Source organism: Centrocercus urophasianus, unplaced genomic scaffold, assembly GCF_019232065.1.
Source record: "Centrocercus urophasianus isolate 14NV4802_14NV808 unplaced genomic scaffold, USGS_Curo_1.0 seq_14, whole genome shotgun sequence".
Classification (NCBI taxonomy): Eukaryota; Metazoa; Chordata; class Aves; order Galliformes; family Phasianidae; genus Centrocercus; species Centrocercus urophasianus.
This window is the reverse complement of record NW_024884586.1, coordinates 51,463,175-51,486,578: the sequence shown is the minus strand read 5'-3', so window position 1 is coordinate 51,486,578 and position 23,404 is coordinate 51,463,175. Positions and strand designations below refer to the sequence as shown.

General features: G+C 45.4%; 1 protein-coding gene across 4 annotated transcripts in view; it reads left to right on the top strand.

The window, feature by feature from the left end:
* DDHD1 (DDHD domain containing 1) overlaps positions 1–22,734 on the top strand; it is a 63,488-nt gene extending 40,754 nt beyond the window's left edge. For 2 of the 4 annotated variants that reach the window (XM_042813223.1, XM_042813222.1), the window contains 6 exons: positions 9,552–9,814; positions 12,068–12,143; positions 15,743–15,892; positions 16,614–16,866; positions 18,192–18,362; positions 21,132–22,152. In XM_042813223.1, the coding sequence (XP_042669157.1) occupies positions 9,552–9,814; positions 12,068–12,143; positions 15,743–15,892; positions 16,614–16,866; positions 18,192–18,362; positions 21,132–21,313 (1,095 nt within the window). In that variant the 3' untranslated portion in view covers positions 21,314–22,152. Of the gene's footprint in view, positions 1–9,551; positions 9,815–12,067; positions 12,144–15,742; positions 15,893–16,613; positions 16,867–18,191; positions 18,363–20,105; positions 22,153–22,308 lie in introns of those variants that run through there. The other 2 variants (XR_006167922.1, XM_042813224.1) reach the window with 2 other exon arrangements.
* Positions 22,735–23,404: the final 670 nt, after the last annotated feature.

Below are 23,404 nucleotides of genomic sequence, written 5' to 3'. Positions count from 1 at the left end.
AAAATGTCCTGAAAGACGTTTTGCTTCTGAAAGAACAGGGATTCTGGGTTCTCCCTGTCAGTGAATGTGTAAAGTGTCTGGAAAACATCCAGCATGAGGATCCTCATCCCTGCTGTTTAGGGATGTATGTTTGGTATGTATTTTAGAGAAATTAAATGAAAAGCTGATGTTTGCGCTTCAAGTAATCAAAATACAGAGTTTTAATGGGAGAGAAGTAGAAAAACAACAACTATAATCAGCGTGGTTTTAGAGCAGAAATGATTGTCTAAAACGGGTCTCAATCAGATTAGAAACAGAAGGGTTTTTCACAGCTTTTTCATGCATCTGTGTATGCTGAGCTAAGGAACTCCTTTAAGGTGAGATCCTTCTTACCTCCAACAAACGTGTGCTGTTGGTTGTATGCTGGAGGTTGCTGTCTTGTCTTCCTGTATAGGCACACATGCTTTAGTCTGTTCAGATGCAGTGTGGCCTCGTTCAATGGAAAAGCCTCAAAGGTTAAAAAAGAAAAAAGAAAAAGAAAGTACCCCAAAGATTAAGTACCCCAAGAGCATCCTTTGTCACACATTCTGGAAAAGCCCCATGGGGTTGTTTTATGATTAGTTTCTATAGGAATTCTAGCTTTTCCTACGTTGCTTGTGTTATAAATGAAGTAATTCTAATCTTTTTGCAGCTTTCATGCCCAACCTGCATGGTTTGACTGGAGGTGAGAGGTGGACGAATACTTTCAAAGCTTACTTGAGGCTTTGATGCTACCTTTCATTAAAATTTGATATGTTTAAGTATTTCAGGCTGTTGACATAATTGCCAAACCTAAAACTCCTAGTAATACTGATTTTGCTTATAGCAGCCATGGCTGTGAAATTGCTGTGAGCCTTTTCAGCTTCCAGTGCTAGAAATAAGCGTACTGAAAGCTGTGCTCTTGTTGCTCAGTAATGCAAAGTTTATTGTTCAGGGCTTCTGGGTTCTCAGCTGTGTATCAGGTTTCTTTGTTGTGGCACTGAGAGCAGCCTGAGCTGCTGTAGCAAGTGAAGAAAACTTCTCTGGCAGCTCAAAAATAGATTTTTAAAGTGCATTAGAGGCTCAGCATGTCTTTTGGGCAGTGAATTAGCTAGCAAAGGTTAGGTATGCAGGCCACCGGTGCATGAAGAATTTGATTTGTTGCCCAGTAGAGCTGTAGTTTTACAGGTATATCGCATCCCTGAGGTATGAGAATTGGCAAATACAATGAGTGTACTGTGGCTGTGCTTAGATCTGATTACACAAGTTGTTTTCTTCACTTAATCAAGTGAATTTTCCTGAAACGTCTGCAACAATACACGCGAGATTGCCATTACCCTGCCTTATTCCAACTGCACCAGTACGTCTTACACCTTTCTCAAAGCAAAGTTGGACAGTTTGAATAGCAAGCAAGAAACAAGAAGGCAATCTTACAGGTGTAATGTTAAAACCTTGAAGAACAGGTTCCTGAAATGAATGCCTGGGATGCAGGTTTGCTGCTTCACTCAGCTGTTCCTGTTCCGACCCTGAGGTACCAGGGATGCGGCTTCTGGACTGATGCCATTATTTCACTTGGAGCTGTGTAAGCTTCCACTCAATGCACGGTTCTGTTCATCTTTTCACCTTTTATTTTGCCTTTAGCTACAGAAAGGAGGCTTGTATTTTTTTAGATCCTGCTCCTCGTCCCGTTTCATTTCCTGTGCACAGACTGAACAGTGTATTACCAACTAACTGAGCACTCCTCTGGAAAATCAGCAGGTTTTTTTTTCTTCTTCCCCAGTGTTCAGTGTTCACTTTGTTCCAAGTACTCATTCCAGCTGAGAAGAGAGCCTTGTCTTCAAGCATTCACATGGTCACATGCAGCTCAGAATTAGTATGCTCACCACTTCACAATACCAACCCGCTTCTTTGTGTACTGTTGGCACTCCTGAAGCTTTCCATCCAGAAATCTTAGAATCCTAGAATGGCCTGGGTTGCACAGGAGCACAGTGCTCATCCAGCTCCAACCCCTGCTGTGTGCAGGTCGCCAACCAGCAGCCCAGGCTGCCCAGAGCCACATCCAGCCAGACCTTGAATGCCTGCAGGGATGGGGCATCCACAGCCTCCTTGGGCAACCTGTGCCAGTGCTTCACCAGCCTCTGGCTGAATCTTGAAAGGAATGAATGAAACTTTGCTATGCCCCATGAAATAAATTGAACAGTACAGTGAGTTTGCCCTAGAGAAGAGTAAAAGCTGTTATCCACCTGAGAGCGCTTAAAAATACTTTGCTATTAATTCTTTTCTAATTCAAAGGACTTTCCCCACATCTGGAATGTAGCCATTGCTTTAAAGCTTCTGATCACTCTTTTAACATCTTAGTAAGGGATGTTCAAGTGGGTATGTGTTGAAGAAAGAAAAGGAGAAGCTTTGTTGCATTGGCTTTCACCTTAGATAGCAGTCAGCTGCTGCAGATGCAGCTGGATTGTTCAGCGAAGCGTTATGGGATCCTGGCAGGTAACCCCCTCTCTGATTGCAAGTATAATTTTCTCCTGCAACACGGTAGAATATCCCAAAGGTGCCTCTTACTTGTGATGTGCAACGTGATACCAGCCAGATATCAATAATTCAGCAAGCATCTCGGGCAGCCTGGGCTCAGAGCTCAGGATGGAGGATGTTTGCAGCCCACACGTTCAGCTGTGGCATTTGTATGAGCTGAGCCTGGTGCTGTGCAGCTCCTCATCTTCGCTGAGGTCCCTGAGTAAAACAGGATCAAAACTGTTCAAATATTGCACAGATGCCAACTTAGTGCTTTTCTTTGTCTTTTGAGGCATGCATGCCTACCTTGAAATGAACAACTTTACACTGATCCTGGTCTTGCTGGTGCAAGACTTCGCTTCACACCCATGTCACTGTAGCTTTGTATTTCTTTAATAATAAATGCTTCTGGCAGAGATTGGAAAGCCTAATTGACACACTGCGAATTCAGTGTTGTCACCTTTGTTATGTTGTTAAGTGCTTATTTTACTGGTCTTCGGTGTGCTTACTTCCAGCCTAATTGTAATTCTGTACATTATTGATACGCCTCGTGGCAGAAAGTGCCTTTTGTGCAGGCTGAATATTATTTCCACCCATCTTAGAAAGACCTTTAAAGATTCATTCAGACAGTGCAACAGTCTCAGAGATCAATTGATGTTTATGGGATGCTTCCGCCACAGCTGAAGTGCAGGGAGGGCAGAGGGTCCTGCATTCCTCACCAGCTGAGGGCAGAAGGAATGAAGGCTCTGGGACACAGTGGCTGCAGGCTTGGTGTTGGTGGAGCCTGGCAGGCTGTGTCATGCAGCTGACCTAGCGTGGCTCCACTCTGAAATGGTCTGGTAGTCTGCTGTTACACGTGTGTTAAAATCAAGGGATTCACATCTGTGAACCTTGGAACTTGTATTCGTTCTTACAACAGGTTTCATCCCCCTGATACGAGGTCTGGCAAAGAAATGTGCTGCTTTCAGCAATAAAAGGAAGTTGTTTCTATGTCTTTCAAAAGGAGAAGGGTTTGAAGCAGGAAATCTTTAGCTGAGACTGCTTGAGCACTGTCTTTGCTTATTCTGTTGAACCTAATATGGAACTGCCTGCCAGCGCTTTCATGGCTTGATTAATTCACTGGATTGTCAACTTTATAAAGTGGTTACTGGATCTGCTTTCTGTGCAGCCTTGAATGCTGCGACTTGAATACACATGGCTTAGGCTCAGCTTCTCAACCAAAAAGGGGTACTGAGGGAGGCGTTGGGCTGTGTGCTTCCTTTTAATGTAAAATTACTAATAGATGAAGCCTTTCCTGCCTATTCACCCCATGAAGTCTCATTCTGGCCTCTCATCTGTTGTTGGGACACACTACTGGCCCCCTTCCATCAGGATATATGACAGCTTTGTATTCGGGAGGGTCAGCAGCCTCCCACCACTGTGTGCTGCCATGTTCTCCTGGTTTATGTGAAGCAAACTCCTTCTCAGTGCTTTTATCATAGAACCACAGCATGGCCTGGGTTGCAAAGGAGCACAGTGCTCATCCAGCTCCAACCCCCTGCTGTGTGCAGGTCGCCAACCAGCAGCCCAGGCTGCCCAGAGATTTATCAATCTATCCTTGAGCTGCAGGTTTTTGTTGGCTTTTAAGGACCTTATTGTACCTCCAGTAGGCCCAAGCACTTTCTTATTGCCTGCTTGTTGAACAGGTTTATACTTCTGAAGTTCTCCCGGCACTTGGTGTGAGCTGCTGACAAAATTCTGTTCCACAGATTGCTTTCAGATTCTTTTCCCATGAATCCTACAAAAACATTCCTGCTGTTCAAGCTGGAGGGGTGCTAAGGTCAGGTTTCCTGCCCTCCCTTTTGATATGTAGCTGTGCTTTGAGTTTTTTCCTCTTGGACTTCAAGCTGTTCATGTGAGAAGACTGTCCAGTGGTGAGCTCCTATGGAGAGGCCAGAGAAAGGCCCTGGAAAGTTACAAGGGGAGGTTGTTGGAGCTGACTGCTGCCAAAAAAGGACCATCAGCAGAGCCCAAGAGAAGAGCAGCTTTTTTTGTTGTCTTTGACAGATCAAAGAGCTTGAGACCAGAGAGCTGCATGCGATTTTCAGCTGCAAACAAGTCACTGAAGGTTTGAGTAGCAGCCGTGCAATGTCTGTGTCACTTCTGTGCTCGGGGTGCCAGCGGGGTCTTGTACTCCTTGTTCTCTTGGAAGAACTCATTTCCTCTATATTGAGGGAAAGTGTTATTTACTATCCTGAAAAGCCAGCTTTTGCCCCAGCAACCTGCCTGCTGGGGTGTGCAGGATCCTGCCTGGAGCTCCTTGGTGTGGACCAGGAGGTGTTTGTCTGCCTTGTGTGCATTATTCTGCATTGCAGAAAACAGGAGTGCTCATCTATGCTTGAGTCTCACAGGTCTTCTTTCCATCCAAAGAGGAACAAACAGCTGTTTCAGATGTCGGTGGCTGTGATTTAGAGGCTTGTTATTTTCCAGCTTCACACAGGATGCAGTTAAAACCTTCACATAGGAGCTTCAGCTGAGACAGGCAGCAGCTCCAGGTATTTCACTGCTTCCACGGTTACTTATCCCCTTCATCTTTCAACAGTCCAGGCTTACCCAGGTACCCAAGAGCTAATTAGAGACATGATCCTTCTGCCTGTGTAGTCAGCATCTTCACAGAATCATTAAGGCTGGAAAAGACCTCTGAGATCCCTGAGCCCACCCCTCCATCCCACTGCCCACGTCCCTCAGTGCCACATCCTCTGGAACACCTCCAGGGACGGTGACCCCACCACTGCTGGGCAGCTGTGCCACTGCAGCACTGCTCTTTCTGAGAAGAAATTTTTCCTAATATCCAAGCCAAACCTTCCCTGGAGCAACTTAAGGCCAGCACCTCTCATCCTAAAGTTGTTATTTTGGAGATGAGAGCAGTGCATCTCCTCTGGCAGAGCCTCTGTGCCTTGTTCATAAAGCGTGTACCCTTGCCACCTGGACTCCTCAGTGGTTGGATGGACTGCCATTTTTCTACACGTTGGAAGCAATGTGGCAGACAGGCATGTAATTGAAAGGCAGATGGGATTTATGGTTGGATCAGAGCAGGCCCAGTGATCCATTCCTATACCTTGACTGTCAGTCTTGGTTTGCCTTCCCCTCAGACTGCAGGAGTGTCACTCTGGCTCTCTACATGTGTGCAGGAAGATTCCTTGCTGGGCTTTTATTTAGGTTTGTGAAGGTCATAGAGCATTTAACCTCAGTTTGTCAGAATCAAAAACAGTGACATCTGAGCAACTTGATCCTGTGGGCTTCGGTTTCCTACATGGGAGATGCGCTGGCAAAAGTTCAGCTGATAAAGGAAGCTCCAAGCAACTGGATTGACTTCTCATGGAGCAAAAAGAGAATTGCTCCCCAAAGAGCTGCACAGTGGGTAGCAGTGTGCTGCATCTGCTTGGTCCCCATGGCATTTTTCTTCCTTTGCTCTGCTTTGCTGAAATCTTTGACTGCTGGCAATCAAGGCTCTTGCTTGCCCTCTGGGACCAGAATAAAACATGTAGGAAATGCATCCGTGACTCGGACACAGCTCTGTCAAACTGGTAAAGGCTGTGTCTCGGGTGTCTTTACTTTTGCACCTCTGAAAATGCAGTAATGCATATTGGCTCTCTATTCAGTCTGAGGATTGTGGGCTGCTTAGTGTGCCTGGTTATGACTTGCTATAAAGTCTTTGAAATTTGACTGCAGTAAGGGCTCCAGGCATTGTAAAGCTTGCTTTTATTTGTATTTTATGCATGAGTGTTAGTGGCACATCTGCATGCTTCATAGCATTTTAATCCTACACCAAACTTTTGCACTGAAATAATTGATCTGCTTGCTGTGCTCAGGATTTATTTCTCCCAAAATCACAACAGGGAGAAAGGGCTTTCCTAGGAAGCAAGGCAGAAATGTTGGAAGATTTTCAGTACCTTTCTTTCAGATGTTGCTGCATCCTCAGTCTGATGCAGTCGAAGGGCCAGCTGGGGTGCAGGGATTTGATGTGGCTGTTGCTGAAGAGTTAGCAAGTGTTCCTTTTGCTGCAGTGGTTCTGTCTGTTCTACAGGCTGCCTGCTTTTCACTGGTCCCTCCTGGAAGAGCTGAGCAGAGCAGGCAGTGGATTAGCCATCAGAGCAGCAAACAAGGTTTGTGGGAGCAGCTGCAGGAAAATATTGACGCAGTACTGCCTTTTGTGGGGGGATTTGAGCTTTTTTAGCCTGTGAGAAACTTTCAGGAGATGATGATAACGCGTTGGGCAAGCATTCAAGGAAACTCAAACCTTTTTGTGGGTTAAGTGCTACCCAAAGCACTGGGGAGCAGCTGCCAAAGAATGGCAGTGAGAAATGGCTCTTTGTCAATGATTAAGGTGGAAACTGGGAGGGAGGAGGCAGGAGAGGAGGTGGGAACTGAGAAAGGTTTCTGTTCATGTTTGCATACCGCTATTTGTGTGGATGCCCCATCCCTGCAGGCATTCAAGGCCAGGCTGGATGTGGCTCTGGGCAGCCTGGGCTGCTGGTTGGCGACCTGCACACAGCAGGGGTTGGAGCTGGATGAGCACTGTGCTCCTTTGCAACCCAGGCCATTCTAGGATTCTGTGATTCATTCTGTGAACCAGTGATTCACAAACCCTGTGTGTCAGATATCTAGTCAAATTAAGTACTTGTACTCTGGTTGGCAAATGTAGAGCTATTTGGAAACCCACAGACAGTTTCCTAGACCTTGTTTTTGTCTAACTCTTTAATAACATCAAGTTTCTAAGGATTTGGACACTTGTAAAGGAGACTGGACATAATTTCCAACCTGAGTTGTCTTACTCCCCAAAGCAGCAAGAGAACATAATCCTATAATGAAACATGGCAATGCCAGAAGGTTACTTGCCCACTCTGTGCCAATGGGCTGTGGGCAGACTGATGCAATGTTGTTCCTGAAAGGAATCTGCTTTTCCAGGGAAATAGGAAAGTAGGATAGAGGACTGTTGAGTAAGTTGGGCAGTGCTCTGGGAGCACTGAAGGACGTTGCTGAGTTGTTGTGCACCTTATTTTTAACTTTCCATCAGGAAAAAGAAAAAAAAAGTTGCTAATGCTGAGATATATTATTTAAGGGTTTGAGAACTAGCTTGTTTAGGATTTTTAAAACAAGATGGCATTATTCTTTTCCTCCTTGTATAGATTGAGTACCTGGGAGCCACGGTGAGTCTGGCGCTGGAACATGGCTCTTATGGGGAGCAACTGAGGCAGCTGGGGTGGGTCAGTGGTGAAAAGGAGACCCAGGGAAGACCTCAACACTGTCTACAGCTCCCCAGCAGGAGGTGGTGGTGAGGTGGGGCTCAGCCTCTTCTTGCAGATCACAGTGATAGGACAAGAGGTGATGGCCTCAAGTCATGCCAGGGGAGGGTTAGATTGGATACGAGGAAAAAATTCTTCTCGGAAAGTCTGGTGATCACAGAATCACAGAATTGTAGGGGTTGGAAGGGGCCTCCAGAGATCATCGAGTCCAACCCCCAGTGATGCACTGGCACAGCTGCCCATGGAATGGTAGAGTCTCTGGAGGTGTTCCAGAGCCATGGAGCTGTGGCACTGAGGACATGGGCAGTGAGCATGGTGGGGATGGGTTGGAGTTGGGTTCGGGGATCCAACCTGAATGATTCTATGATTCTGTGCTGCCTGCACTGAAACCAGGAGCCAGTGCTCCATCCGGAGCATCCACTGTGTGTCTGGGGTTGTGGGCTCCCTGCTGAGGGCCCTGTGGGCAGGACATAGTGCTGTCTCCTTGGGGGTACCTGGAAGCCAGCCTGGAAACTGCAGGAGAGCAGCAATCCCTTTTTTCCCTGAGTGCTTGGCGATAGTCCTGGAACACTTTGATTTCAACAGATCTCTGTTATTTTGTTCTGGATTGTAATCAAAACCTTTTTTTTTTTAATGGAGAAAGTGCCAACCAGCCGAAGCTAGCCCTGATTGCTATTTGCAGCCCTTGCTAAAAAGCTCTGCCTGTTTGTTCATGTGTGAACATACCTCCCAACGTCTGCACAGCGCCAAGCGCAGTGGGCAGCATCACAGCAAAAAGACTTGAAAATGGGAATGTTGATGCTTATTTCTCTGAGCTCCTGCAAAGCTTTGTTAATCATTTCACAGTGCTTTGAGGCATAGGGCTTGTGTGGTTTCTATCTCAGCAAAGTGTGTATCAAACACTGACAGTGCTAGCGTCATTCATATTTATATTCAGTAATGATTCAGGCACTTGAAAAATCATGTTCAAATTACATGTTCTATAGCTTCAATTTCCTGTTGTTAACAAGGGAATGATTTGCAATTTCATGTTTGTCCTCCTCTATGCAGCCTGGAAGCATTGCTCAGTTTCTGTGTTGAGTGTCGCAAGCAAAGCTGGTTTCTTTTTGTATTGTCTGTTTTCCAAATCTTGTGTCTTCTAACAGTTCTCTCTAAAAAAAATATTTCAGTGAATCCTCCTGTTCTTATATACATGTACACTACTATAGGACTTGAAGCAGATAAACCTCCAGGAGATTCAATTAGGGCCAATATGTATTTATTATGGTAGCATCATAGGGTTAGCTTGTGATGATTGAGAACTGTGTTGCATTATTGTTTTTCCCTCATACCTCCCAGTAATCTATAGCCAGAAAAACATTTTGTTAGCATCGCTTGTGTCAAATGTTCAAATTCTGGCTCTGCTTTTCTCATTTGTGCTTTTTCTCCTCCTGTTTCTTCCTTTTGCCTGACATGAGACTGCTTTTTTCCTGTACTAGCATCATTTCATTCTGGGGAAACATTACATAGGTGCAGCATGGAGGAGAGGAAGTGGAATAGGAAGCTCTGGTCCCTTCATACATGAGCAATGGGCAGAATGAATTCAAGTATGCCTTACAAAGATCCAAAAGCAATTTGGGATGTTTTCCCAGTTACACAAACCGAACACAATGCTTGTCCTACACGCATGCTCAGGAGGCTGATCTATGCACTGTGTGAACAGGAGCACTAAGATATGTTGTTATTAAACCTTCTTCCCTTCCCACCTTCAAACAGCTTGTCAAGGGGCTGCAGCAGGAGCTGAACCGCCTGTACACACTGTTCTGCTCTCGGAACCCAGAGTTTGAGGAGAAAGGAGGGAAAGTCTCCATTGTGTCCCACTCTCTGGGCTGTGTCATCACCTACGACATCATGACTGGCTGGAACCCGGTCAGCCTGTATGAACAGTTGCTGCGGAAAGAGGAGGAGGAGCTTGAAGACACTTGGATGAGTTATGAGGAGCGGCGTTTGCTTGAAGAACTTTACATAACCAAACAACGGTAATGCATCCACTTTGGTTATGAAAGGATAAAACCACAGCCCTACGTGACGCCCTTTGGGTGTTTCCAGAACCCACCATAGCTCTTGTATTTTGCAGCTGATGTTCCTCTGACGATGCTGAACGGCGGTGGTAGATGCTAACCGCAGAACTAAGCAGGCAGGGAGCTGGCAGTGCTAATGAGAGCTCTGAATCCGTATCCTACAGACTATACCAAACTCAAACAAGTAGCTGCTACTCACTGCTCAGATGTGCTGGGAGCTCCTAGCCAAGAAGAAAGGACAGGGTCAGGCCATGAGCCCCGCAGATATTTGAGGTAGCTCACAGGTGTGCAGTGAGCTGAAACACGCAGAACCTGAGCAGCGAAATGCCAGAGTCTCTGGAGAAAAACAAGAAGTGTTCTCTGAGACTGAGCTTGGAAATTGAGCTCCACCAGCTGGGTGCAGATGTTGTGGTTGCTGTGATTGGGCTTAGGGGATTACTGTTCTGCTGCAGATCATTTACCAGTTTCTGCCTGCTGCCATTTAGAAATGTTAATGCAGTTCTTAGTGCAGAGCAGCACTGCCCATTGTGACAGATTGGATCTTGGTTTCATTACCTTGCAGGTGTTGGTAGGGATTTTCAGGATGAGGTGACCATGTAGATAATCACTCTGCCCTCACACTGTTATGGTGCTTTCTCTGTTCTAACCTGGCTTTCAGGGTACTGTGAGACTCTATAGACAGAGAATCTAATGATGAACATGGGAGCATGAATTTCAGTCTTTCCAGTGGTGCTTTGGGAACGTTTGTATTGCATCAGATCCACTGTGCCTGAGATCAGTATGTGTGTAATTAGGGATGGGTACAGGACATCTCTAACAGCTGCAGGGCTGGATAAAGTGTGATCTTTCAGAAAGTAGAGAAGTAAAAGACCCAAAAATCGTGCCCAGGGGTAAGGTGACCCTACAGGCATATTACTGATGGAAAATTACAGTTTTTATAGCCATGCTCTGGCTCCTTAGGTATGCAGATGCATTTCACTTTTCATCCCAGTAATCCGAGTACCATTTGACACAGGCACTTGTGTGATAGTGGCTCCCTTGTTCACAGGCCATCGTAGTGTCATTCAGTCTGGAATGGTAAAGGATGTTTCTATCTTCTGAATTTCTGGTGTTGCAGGGCTCTCAAACATGTAGTGGATTTCTGAAAATACTTATGCCTGAGTGAGGTGTGTGACAGCGTGCATAAATATACTGCATTGTAGAGCGTGAGCATATAGATTTTATTTATTGGAACCCTTCAAGAGCAGCTTACAAGAGTCAAGAATTCTGCATGCCTCCTTTTTTAAGACCAAATCACATTCATTGAAGCATACTGACTGGTTGAGAGGAATACTCTTCAAAAAGCTTTAGCTCCAGACTAGTATCTTTCTAATCAGGGCGACAGAGGTTAACCTTCATATTTTTGCTTGCAGAATGCTTTAGGAGAACTTGAAGAGGTGCTTTTTGCTGCTTTGACAAGGGCATAATGCTCTAGTGCTGGGTTAGATGTTGTTCATCCCACAGACTGGTGAAAGATAAAGGACCCTTTTTAGAGATAGCTGAAAATGCGAGACCCTGTCCTTCAGATATTCCACTGCAGTACAGAACTCCATAATGGGCCATGGATTCTCCTGTGGCTGTGGCTGAACAAAACAAACTAAAATGGATCCAAGTTGAAGGAGGGAAGATTTAGGTTGGATGTTAGGGGGAAGTTCTTTACAAGGAGAGTGGTTGGGCCCTGGAACGGGCTGCCCAGGGAGGTTGTGGATGCCCCGTCCTTGGATGTGTTCAAGGCCAGGTTGGACGGGGTCCTGGGCAACCTGATCTGAATGTGTGTGTTTGGTGGCCCTGCTAGGCAGGGGGGTTGGAACTACATGATCCTTGAGGTCCCTTCCAACCCGGGTGATTTTGTGATTCTGTGATTCTGTGAAAATCAGGTGATGTGGCTGCAGAAACCGCGGAAGCAGGAGGTGAATCACCTGCTCCTGAGCAGGGAGGATGGGCAGATGCTTGGGGTGATGAATGTCTTGATTGATTCCTCCTGTGGTCAGAGGAACAGGATTTCACATGCATTGATTCTTAATCAACTGGGCTGCCTCAGAGGAAGAAACAACGCAGTCACTCTCTCTGCCTAACAGGCAAACTGTTGGACCTTCCATCAGTGCCTGTTTGGATCAGGTCCCTTAATACGTCTGCATTGTTCTGTCTCAGAAAGATCTCCTTATTTTCCAGGTTGAAAGAGATAGAAGAGAGGTTACAAGGCTTAAAGGCATCCACCATAGCGAAAACACCTGTCTTAAAATTTAAGGTATGTATATCTAGATTTTCACTGAATGTCCTAATCACACTAAAAGCACACTTGCAGTTAGAATTATTCTACTTTCTTTTTTTTCCCATGTCACTAGACATTGGTAAAATGGCATGAATGTGTGTGGATGTACATAAACACACTACTAGATTCATGTGCTACTATTTGTTACAAGTATATATGTTCCTATGTGAATACATAACCCAGTGTTTGAATAGCTATCACACTACACACACTTGTGGGAAGGTAAAAACCATTTGACAGATTGCACCAATCACATACCTTGAACAACTGTACTTCTTCTTTGTCATTTGAACCATCTGCCCTTGGGACTGCTTCTAACACATCACACCTCTGAGTCAGTCGGAGTGAATTTCCTCCAGCAGTGGATTTTCCTTCAGAATTACTCTGGCCTGACAGGTAGGGCAGGTTACTTCTATACTCATGAAAAAGACTGCTTGCTAATTGGCTCTGTCAATTGCTAGAATTTCATGGCATTGGAAAAAGACATTTCTAGCTTTGTGGTGGGATGTGCAACGCTTTCTGGTTGCTCTGCTATATCCTAAAATATGAAACAATAAAAATGTGACGTGGTAGATAAGAAGAAAATAGATTATTGTTCTTAACTTGCCGTTTGTCTTTCCTTCTGAATTCAGAAGCACCCCCAGAAGCCAAGGTCAATCTTGAGCCGTGAAAAAGAGGAAACTAGCTGTAATTCAATTTGTCATAGCCTCCTTCTTTTATCACGGCTTAAAAACGCATGTTGTGCTATTATCTCTACCATCAAAGAAGCTGGAGTCAGACATACTGCTCTTGCTGTGTGCAAAGATTATTCTTCACTCAGCTGTGTTTAAACTGAAGGTTTCTTTGAACAGATGCTTTTTAGAGAGAGCAGGAGGGGCGGGGAAAAGAAGGCAGAGAGAAGAGAGAACTATATCCAGATTACTCTTAGGTAATTTCCCATTGATGTGCATCCTTTTTCTTACCCTTACTGAAAAAAAACAAAAAGACATTTTGTTTTTTTTATGTCAGTATTCCTATCGTAGAGCAAAGCTAATGACGCCTCCTGCTTGAGTACTGTGCATGGGACAGACCTCAAGGGGAAGAAAGGAGACCTCAAGGGGAAGAGGAAGGCTTTCCATGAATGTGATAGCAAGGTGCTCCTGCTAAAGGATGATTTCTGCAGGATGTCATTGAGAGATGATTGCTCATCAGCAAGCTTCCTGAGGGTGACTAGCTTGTTGAAAGAGAAGTAACTGCTTTGTAGGCACTGACTACCAAGCACCATGGCTCTTGGCAGACAGAGCTCTCATAGGATCTTGAGTTGTCATTCACTGCAAGTGCTTGATCCACAAATTGCTTTGAGCTGTGCAGTGCAGGAGGCTGGAGTCTTTGATCCCTGATCTCTTAGGCTGTCATACACAGCCAGGTGGCTACGTGCAGTTGTAATGGAAAGGACTAGCCAGAATATGAACATGTGGGGAATGGTGTAATACCTGCTTCTGCTTAACATTAAAATGAATCCATTAGGTCTTCTGTTCGTGAATCATAACCAGGAGAAAAGTGCTATCCTGAAAAGTGGTGTTCTTAAAAATTGCTTCTCTGTTAAACATTTACAGGAGTGTATGTGGAGTGCCTCAGTCCTGCTTCATGCAGGAACACCAAAATTGGTAGATGCCACTTTGCTACAGTGCTAAGCGTCTAATGACTGCAATTTAAAGGGCTTTATTTTTGGAAGGCTTGCTTTTGATTTTTAGCGTTGGTATTGATTTATTGCCACCCTTCAAGGTACCCTGCAGTTGGCACTTTGTCTTTGTGAACTTTACCAGAGATGGAAGATCATGTTGAAAACTTGTGTGTGGAAGAAAATAATACAGCAAAGAATGCTGTGCTCCAAGAAAAATCTGTCTATGGACACTGCTAATGTTTATTGATAGAAACCTGCACCTCGTGACCATTTAAATTATTTACCTTTTTAAGGATCTTTGCATGAGGAGAATTCTGGGAAGTATCTGCCAGCAAATGTCAGCTGGCAGTCGCTTTTTGATTTCTTTCTGAAGCACAAAGACCATAACTGTGTACTCCAAATGCTGTATATGGGCAAGTCAGATGGACAGGGTTGGAAGTGATGTACTCACTTCAAAGGGTAACACAGTGAATATCTGTTTCTATCGTATTTGAAGATGAGAAGGCTTTTTGTCCAAACTGCAGAAATGTGAGGGTCTCTGTGAAGATTAATTGAAAGAAGAGCTGCTTTGAACCAGACTGGAGTAATACTACAGATGACAGTGATCTGTGCTTTGCAGCATATGACACTGAATAGCTCTGCTGAAGACCTAGGGCTTTTTTCCATTGAATTGGAGCTCGGACATTCTTTTGGAAGGAAGAGGTGGAGTACCAGCGCCAAGTCAGAGGAGGAGGAATGTTTTGTTCAATGCTGGAATCTGGTAGATGAAATGGACCATTATTTCCACACCCTCGCTCCGTGTGCTGACATACAGCAAAGGCGTGTGGGAATCCAGGCGTTCACCCAGCAAGAATAAACTCCTCTCACCAGTTGAGTAGCAGCACGCTGACAGTGCCTTGGTTGCAGTGCCCTGCAAACTGGTGCTACTACTGGGAAAGTGACAGTGAAGCTGGTACAATGATCAAACCAATTTTTCATATAAGAAAACATTTTAAAGGTTGAGAAGTAATTTTGATTTTGAAAAATATTTTTCACTACAGAGTTTTATATTTGATGTTCCTCGGAGACAATATCTGAGGATTGGTGATGGGATACAAAGGCATTCACCTCTTGGTCACTGTTGAATCCTGGCCTACGTTGGCAGTGACCAGAAGTCAGCACCACTGATGAGTGCTCAGTGATGTATGTCAGATGGGTTCATGGCTGCAGTGCAGGTTTGCTCTGCCTGCCTGGCAGTGCTGAGAGCAATCCTTGCAGAGCAAGTTGCAGCAGCTTTGCACAGCGTGAGCTGCAAGGTAGCTCAGTGTGCTGTGCTCAGGCAGTGCTTCTGTTTGTGACGTGTGACACTTCTGATGAGCACCATTCTGTTCACTTAACACCGGGTATTTGCAAGAGGTTGTACATATCACCAGCTTGTATGTGTGTGTGACTACCAGGAGGGTTTTCTGTAGGTCATCTCCAGTGCTCAGTGTAGTTGCACTGATGGCTTCTGTAGCAAAGTGAGTCAAGGAGTACTAGCTGAGGATAAGGTTATGGAGCTGTGGTGAGCTTTGAAAAGTTGCATGAGAAGCAGACTTTAATGATGTGAAACACATCACATTTCTTTCCTTGGTGTCTTCTAAGTTCTTGTATTACTCCTTCCAGTGTTGGTAGACTTCTTTCAGTTCAAATACCCAACATAGTTTCCAATTCTCAAACGTTGCAGCATCACAACATGTAGCTCTCTTCTCACAGCAGAAAAAACCAGGAAACTTAACTTGTTATGTTACACTATGTATATTACAGTGCTCTTCCCTGTTTTAATTTACCAATACTATACAAGTCCCTTGGTTGAAACAGAGAGAAATCAAATCCAGCCATGTTAGAAAGCATTATTTCCACCCTCATTCAGGCAGATGAAATCTCTCCTTAGGTTGAGAATTTCTTCTGTATGGGATCTCCACTAGCAGTGTTTTTGGCATTGCGTGGCATCCGTCCAGGAAACAGTGGGAGTCAAGATCATATTCTGCCCAGAACAATTTGTAACCGCTTACTGAATATCTTTCATCCAACAGATCCAGTGGTGAGTTGTAATTGCAGTTGCAAGCTTTTACCTTTTTTTGTTTCTAAGTGTTGGCTGTGTGATAATGAGTTCTTCAAAGTGTGTGAGTCGACACACGTGTGTTCCTGCACTGCACTGGCTGTTCATGATTGCTGTGCATATCTCGGGTTTTGTAGCAGTTGAGAAGCATTTGCTGCAAATGGTTGCCTTCAGTATCGTGCACTTTGCTTCTCTTTTCAAATTAATAAGGGTAAAATTTGAGTGTGCTCAACTTGCTTTTTTGCAAAGACGTGAAATAACCCTTCAGTCAAGTTCCAACTTGGCTTTAGCTTACTGGCTTCCATTAAATGTCATAGATCCAAATCTACTACTGCCATCATAAAAAGGCTTCACAAGCAGTTCGCAGAATACTGTAGAAAAACAAAGACGCTGTCGTTTTCCCTAAGGGAGTAACAGATTGTTGGAGGGTGGGATAGGCCTTGGGAAGGAAGTATTGGTATAGCTTTGTGCTGTCCTTGTGCTCCTCCATAGGCAGCCAGTGTTAGCTGTCATCAAAGGCAGGATGTTGGGCCTCTGATCCATACGGCCTTGGCAGCCTCTTTGACAGGAGTCTGACTGGGGAGTTTCATGCTTTCCTATCCAGACTCTGGTATATGGTATTGTAGTATAGTCTGGTATATAGTATAGGGTATATAGATTTCAGTCTTGTCACTCTGTTTTCTTTCCTGAATTCCTCTTGCAGGCCTATAGATTAGAACCTTTAATCCTGAAGCACTACAGCAACATTTCACCAGTCCAGATCCACTGGTACAACACCGCAAACCCTCTACCTTACGAGCATATGAAGCCAAGTTTTCTCAACCCAACAAAAGAACCTACCTCAGTTACGGATGGTGAAAGTGCTTCAACTGTACCAAGCCCAACTACTTCACCAGTCATGGTTCGGCGCCACTACGGGGAGTCCATAACCAACATAGGCAAAGCCAGTATACTGGGTAATTGCTCCTTGTCCCTTTTTCTGCAGGGGTCTTCTCACACAGCATCACTGCTATGTGATGTTTAAGGTCCAACTGTCAGCGAGTCATTCCTGCCTGTTTTCAGTGCTTGTTTTCCTTGGGGTGCATTGCTTGTTCTAATCCAAACTAACATTTGCTTTGAAGAAAAGGCAGTTTACATAATACACTGAAGTCAAGGAAAGGATGCGTTGCAGGGAGAGGATGTGGGTCGGAGAGTTTATGCTATTGCCGCTTTACTGTCTGCCTTCTTATGGTAACATCCTGGGGGCTTCATATAATTTCCACTGTGCTTCATGTTTTGAAATACTTTGAAGCTTGTTTTGTGTTTGCGTTCTGTGGTATTGACAAATAGAAGGAAAAAAATCACTCCGTATAGGTTAAATGGAACCCAATACTTTATAATTTTACCAAGGGAGATTCAGGCTAGTTCACTGTGAAGTCTGTCCCTTTCTGCCTTTCTGAATCAACTTTCCGAATCAGAGTAAGCCCTGATTTAGTAGAGCTTAAAATCACTTGCACTGGAGCTTATATTTGAGCACGCACATGCAGTTTTTGTTGACTCAAGGACTTTCTTTAGCTCTCTGTGTGGGATCTGGAAGAAGGTTAGTGTGACCTAGTGCAAGAAATCCTGCCAACCCAACAAATAGAGTGTATAAAAGCAGTTCAGTCCTTAAGTGAAAGCGTGCAGCATTTCAAAGCAGCGTTCTCTCACAGTACACTGCTTTTTGCTGTTTTACTACAGCAACTTCAGTGTCTCGTCCATACGGTGGCAGCAAAGTCAGAAGAAAACATCTCAGATCTGTTCCTAGCTTTTACACCTTTCTTCCTGAGCAACCAAAGGAGTCGGATTGAAGGACGATAGAGCATTTCTAAAGCTCTGTAGGGGTTATTTCATCGTGAGGACCACAAACAAAAGAAGTCTCTTCAATATTCCCATGGGATTCTTAGGTTCAGAAGGCAGCATCACGGTTATGAAACATTTGTCTTGAACTTTCTATAAAGGAGGTATTACAACGCAGACTTAAAAATTCCGGATTCCTTTCTGCAAAAGCATTCCCATCTATTTTTTTGTTCCCCGTAACAACAAGTTCCAAATTACAGCCTTTGCCTGTCCACTAGATTAGCATCGTGATAAACAGTGTAGACTTCAGTCAGATAAGCTGTTCCCACCCTAGAAAAGCATGAATAGTGTTTTCCATCACCCCGCTCTAATTGACGGGCGCAGCGGCGGCTTTAATTTGCAGTTTGAATTGGCTGACCTCGTGCTTGTTTTCCTTTTGTTTGTTTGTTTTTGCTGAGCTCAGGAGCTGCGAGCATTGGGAAGGGCCTCGGAGGGATGCTGTTTTCGAGATTCGGTCGCTCAAGTACGCAGACTGCAGAGCCAGGAAAAGATGGAGCGGAAGGGGACGACAAGAAGAGCGCTGTGGGAACGCCACCTTTCTCACAGAGCAGCTCGGGCTTCCTCGAACCCACGTGTTAGTGACTAGCACACCTTACATCCCTTGTGGGAGCAGCATCTCCTGCGTGTGTGTCTTGTGGGAGTGAGTGGAGAGAGCCCAGCATAAGGCCAGCGAGGTGCTGCAGGGCCTGAAACAGCTCTGCTGTGAGGAGGGCAGAGAGCTGGGGCTGCTCAGCCTGGAGCTGAGGATACTCAGAGATCCCACCCGTGTCCGTTAATACCTGAAGGGAGGTGTGGGGAGGACAGAGCCAGGCTCTGTGCTGTGGTGCCCAGTGCCAGGCCGAGAGGCAGCGGGCATAAACTGGAGCACGGATATTCCCTCTGGCCATCACTCTGTGCTGTGCGGGTGGCAGAGCACTGGAACCAGCTGCCCAGAAAGGCTGTGGGGTCTCTCTTTGGAGATCTCCAAAAACCACCCATGCACAGTGCTGGGCTCCAGCTCTGGCTATCCCTGCTTGAGCAGGGCAGTGGACCACGTCAGCTCTAGAGGTCCCTTCCAGCCTCGGCCATTCTGCGATTCTCTCAAGGCTGTGCAATTACTGACTTTGTTCTCCCTGTTATCTTTTTTTTTTGTCCTCTTAAAAAACATTTATCTGTGTATTTGTGCCTGTCACATATGCTCACACATCTATGTGTGTGTGAGTTTTAGCTAACGAAACCTGTCCATCAGTAGTTCCTAGACTATCTCTAGGGAAAGCAAAATGATTGCTTCAAGAATTTCAGCCTCTGTAATGAAATGGATTTATGTAAATTTGCCCATACATTTGCAGTTCTGAAGCAATCTCTATTTAAATGCAGGTATGGCTGGAAACAGAGGCTGTCCTTGTCCTGCTGTGAACCCCCCAGAGCACAGAGTGCAATTTTAGCAGCTGGGTTATTTTTTTAAAAGTACATATACTTCCTTTACAGACATTCATACTTTATTTTTAAACTTCTCATCTCAAGGCGGGGCTTTTGCAATCTAAGCAGTCACAAGCATTAGCACTGTTGTATCTTGTGATTGCATTCACATGATGCATTGCAGTCTGTTGATTGCTGCCACTTCCAGCAGATAACCTGCCTGAGTCACTGCTGTGGACAGAGAGTTGGTTTTAAACTTCAGGGAAATGGAGTGGTGTGACAGCCAGCACTGTGGAGCTCTTGATGAGGTCCCTTTGCATGGTGGCACGTTGAGGTCTCCTGCACAATTCCCACATCCCACTTTGCTGAAATCCCATCTGCAGTGCTGTGTCCAGTCTGGAGCCCCCAGTACGGGAAAGACAGAGAGCTGTTGGAGAGGGTCCAGAGGAGCCACAAAGATGAGCAGGGGGCTGCAGCACCTCCCCATGAAGATAGGGTGAGGGAGCTGGGCTTGTTCAGCATGGAGAAAAGAAGGCTGCAGAGTGACCTCATGGCAGCCTGCAGTACCTAAAGGGAGCCTGCAGACAGGAGTGGAGTCAGCTCTTGGAAAGGGGAGATGACAGCGGGACAAGGGGAAATGGTTTGGAGTTGAGGGAGGGCAGATGGAGGTTGGCTGTCAGGGGAAGTTGTGTGCTGTGAGAGTGGTGAGGTGCTGGAACAGCTGCCCAGAGAGGCTGTGATGCCCCGTCCATCCCTGGAGGTGTTGAAGGCCAGGTTGGATGGGGCCATGGGCAGCCTGGGCTGCTGTGAAATGTGGAGGTTGGTGGCCCTGCATGGCACAGGGGGGTTGGAGCTTCGTGATCCTTGAGGTCCCTTCCAACCCGGGCCATTCTGTGATTCTGTGAAATCCCGTCTATAGGAGGAGAACTTGGAGCAGAGGCCACGAATCTGTGGGCAGAGTGATGCAATCCATGGCCCGAGTGTCTGCTTCCGAGAGAGTGGCCGCACGGCTTGCAGTGGGGTTTGGCTTCCTCCCAAGCTTCTGTAACAGAGACGGGTTTGGTCGGGGTGTTTTTGCTGCAGAGCGACTGGTTCTGAATGCATGCATCTCAGTGGAAATGACTGTGGTTGGCTCCTGGTATGCAGAGGCTCCGACTCCCTTTCCTTGCTGTGTTTGGAAAGCAGCGGAACGCCGCTGTGAGAGACGAAGGGCTGTCACTCCCCCGTGCTGCTGTGCCATGACCGCGGAGGCAGCGCTTGTTGTGATGCTCCATTTATGCTCTCTCCCAGCCAAGAATTAAAATTCCTTGAAATTGCCTATGATAAATGGCTGCATTTTTTACTCAATATGGGGTTTTGGCTTTTGTAGCTATGCAGGCTTTTAGTTTTGTCCTTTTCATTCTGTTGCTCCTTGCAGAGATTTTCTAACCGCTGAAGTGCCTTCGCAATAGGTCAACCATCCCAGTGAAACGCGCAGCAAGAATTGCTCTGAATGTGGTATTAATCAAAGCAGCCGTTACAATGGAAAGATAACTGCTGAAATGTATTTGGAATAATCTGGAAATCAAAAAGAGCTATGGTTTTCTGAAAGCACGTCGTGCTGCATGTAGTCTGAATAGGGATTCAGCTGCCAGAGGTACAACAGATCCCTTCATTGCTGCAGGCTCTGAGCATCCCCCTCCTGACAGAGTTTGCTGACGGGATCTCAGCATCTCCTGGTTATTTCTGTGCAGTTTTCATAAGGAGCATAGATTAATTTCTATAATCAGCATAGAAAGATTATATACAGTTACCTAAATATATATATATACCAGCTCTTTTCAAGCTTTAGGTTTGGTTTCTGCAGAATCAGAACGTAAAGGTGGCAGACAAATAAGCAAGGATTTCTTTTCCTTCCACTGACATACAGTTCTAACAGCGTTTCTCCTTCTTCTCCAATTTCTAGTGGAACTGGAGCACAGGATTGATTTCGAGCTCAGGGAAGGTCTGGTGGAGAGCAGATACTGGTCTGCAGTCACGTCGCACACTGCCTATTGGTCATCTCTGGATATTGCTCTTTTCCTCCTCACCTTCATGTACAAACACGACCAGGACGATACTGACAAATCCAGTTTGGACGCTATCTGAATTTTTGACTGGGGGTTGGGAGGGATGGGAAAGGAAATCTGAAAACCAATGGCACAAAACAGATGTTAAACCGCAGTATGTATGGCATGGAGGTTTCAGGTTTAAGTGCATGTTTGGGTTTTTTCCTGTTTCTAAGGAGCAAAAACGATTTGTATGGAAAAGCACTTTATAGTTTCAAACGTTTTGCAGTGCTTAATCAGACCTGAGGTTGTTCCAAATTCCTGTTGACTTTGCATAAAAAGACAACGCAACGTGCAGCACCACTTAGGCACCATCGTGCATTGTGCTCGGGTGACATTCTTGTTGATGACCATAATTGCTGTTCAGTTCATTAAAGTATAAAAAGAGGAGTTGATTTAAAAAAAAAAAGCGAAATTAATTTCCATTAACGAAGTATGTGTTACTTACAAACCTAAAACTGCCATGTTCCAATGTCGTGTGTGTCAGTCAGTAACGAACGGTGGTGTCGTTTCTCTAGGATCTGTTCAGCTCCACATCCTGTTACCCACAGTACCATTCTGAGGGCTGGCTGCTGGGCCGTGTTCTGCGTGGCACGTGGAGAAACCAACGCTGAAAAGCACCACGAGGATCTGAAATACTGTAATTATAATTTATTATCTCCGTTTCATTTTATCCCAGTGTATAAATCATTACTTTTTTACTGGTTTCTTTTGACATAATTTAAGAACCACGTTTATTTTCTACAGCGTTAAGACTTTTTCTCAGAAATGCATATCTTTGTACTACTATTCAGATGAATATATGGACACTGTGGCACACTTTAAGTATTTTTTCATTAAAATAAATATTTGTGGTTTCACACAAATGACGTTAATCACCTTCTTCTCAAAGGTGAGTCACTGCTTGGCCAGGTCCCACGTGTCTCTGAAACGTATGAAGGCTTTGATCTCAGTGTGTAGAGGGTGCCTTTGCCATGAGTAGAGTGAATATATGTGTGTTTCTGTATGGAAACATATATTTGTCTGTGTATATAGACGTGCAAGGAGCCGTCAAGAGGAAGGAGAGCAGCAGTATATAAACTTGGTGAGACCTGAGGATACCAGAACTTAGATTGGATTCGCATCTGAAACTAATTCAGGAGCCTCCAAGAGGGATGTGTTGTGATGAAAGGAAATGTCTCCCAATGAAACACTACAAGGTCACTGCTGGGATCTGAAGCCATGCACAGCTCTAGAGCAAAGTGCCAGATCCACAGCCTCTGCACTGCCTCTGGCTGGGGTATCTGTGGTCTGTATGGCATGTTTAGAAGCTGCAGAATCTCAGCTTTCCTTTGCAAAGGATGAGGCCGTGGTGTCAGCAGATAGCCGCGTTCTCAATGTAAACAGATGTGGAACCAGCAGCCCCAACCAGCATCCTTCAATCCTGGAGTTTGGGAGGGGGAGGGCAGCAGCGCTGCTGCTTGGGCTCTTGTTTGTGCCCGAGTGTGTGGTGCAATGGGGGAGGAACGGGGCGTGAGGCTGTGTGTTGTGGTTAGGGATTTAGCAGCAATTACAAAGGGATAAGCAGTGCAGAGGGGGTAAAGGGAGGAATGGGAGGTGGGGGGGAAGGGCAGAAGATGATGGGAACGGTGCTGCTATAAATGCAGCAAGACATTGGGTCTGTGGAACTCTGGCTATTAAATCCTTTTGGCCTCAGTGAATGTAACATGCCTGGCAAGTTCACCTTGTTTGATGAGTAATCATTAAAAATTCAGGTCTGCCCTTTAAGCGGAGGGCAGTTTGACACCTCCAGAAAACAGGCTTTTGTTTTTGCGGCTGCTTTCCTTGTTCAGTCAACCCTTCTTAATTAGGAGAACTTGAACATAAAAGGAGAATCCCCTTTTATATTTGGAACATGCAAAACATTTCCGAATGCGCCCTGTTTGTGCTCGGGGTTGGATGGTGTCACAGCTGCTGGATGGTGTGCACAGCTTTCCAGCTCTGCATCTCCACGAGATCTTGTTTTCAGCGCTGCGAGCAGAGGGGGTTAATTCCTACAATTCTTGTGGTCTGCGTAAACTCTGCCGTTGTCCAGAACATGTTTCAGATTTATGGGATGGCTCTTTTCCCCGCACCGGGACGTGCTGGAGCC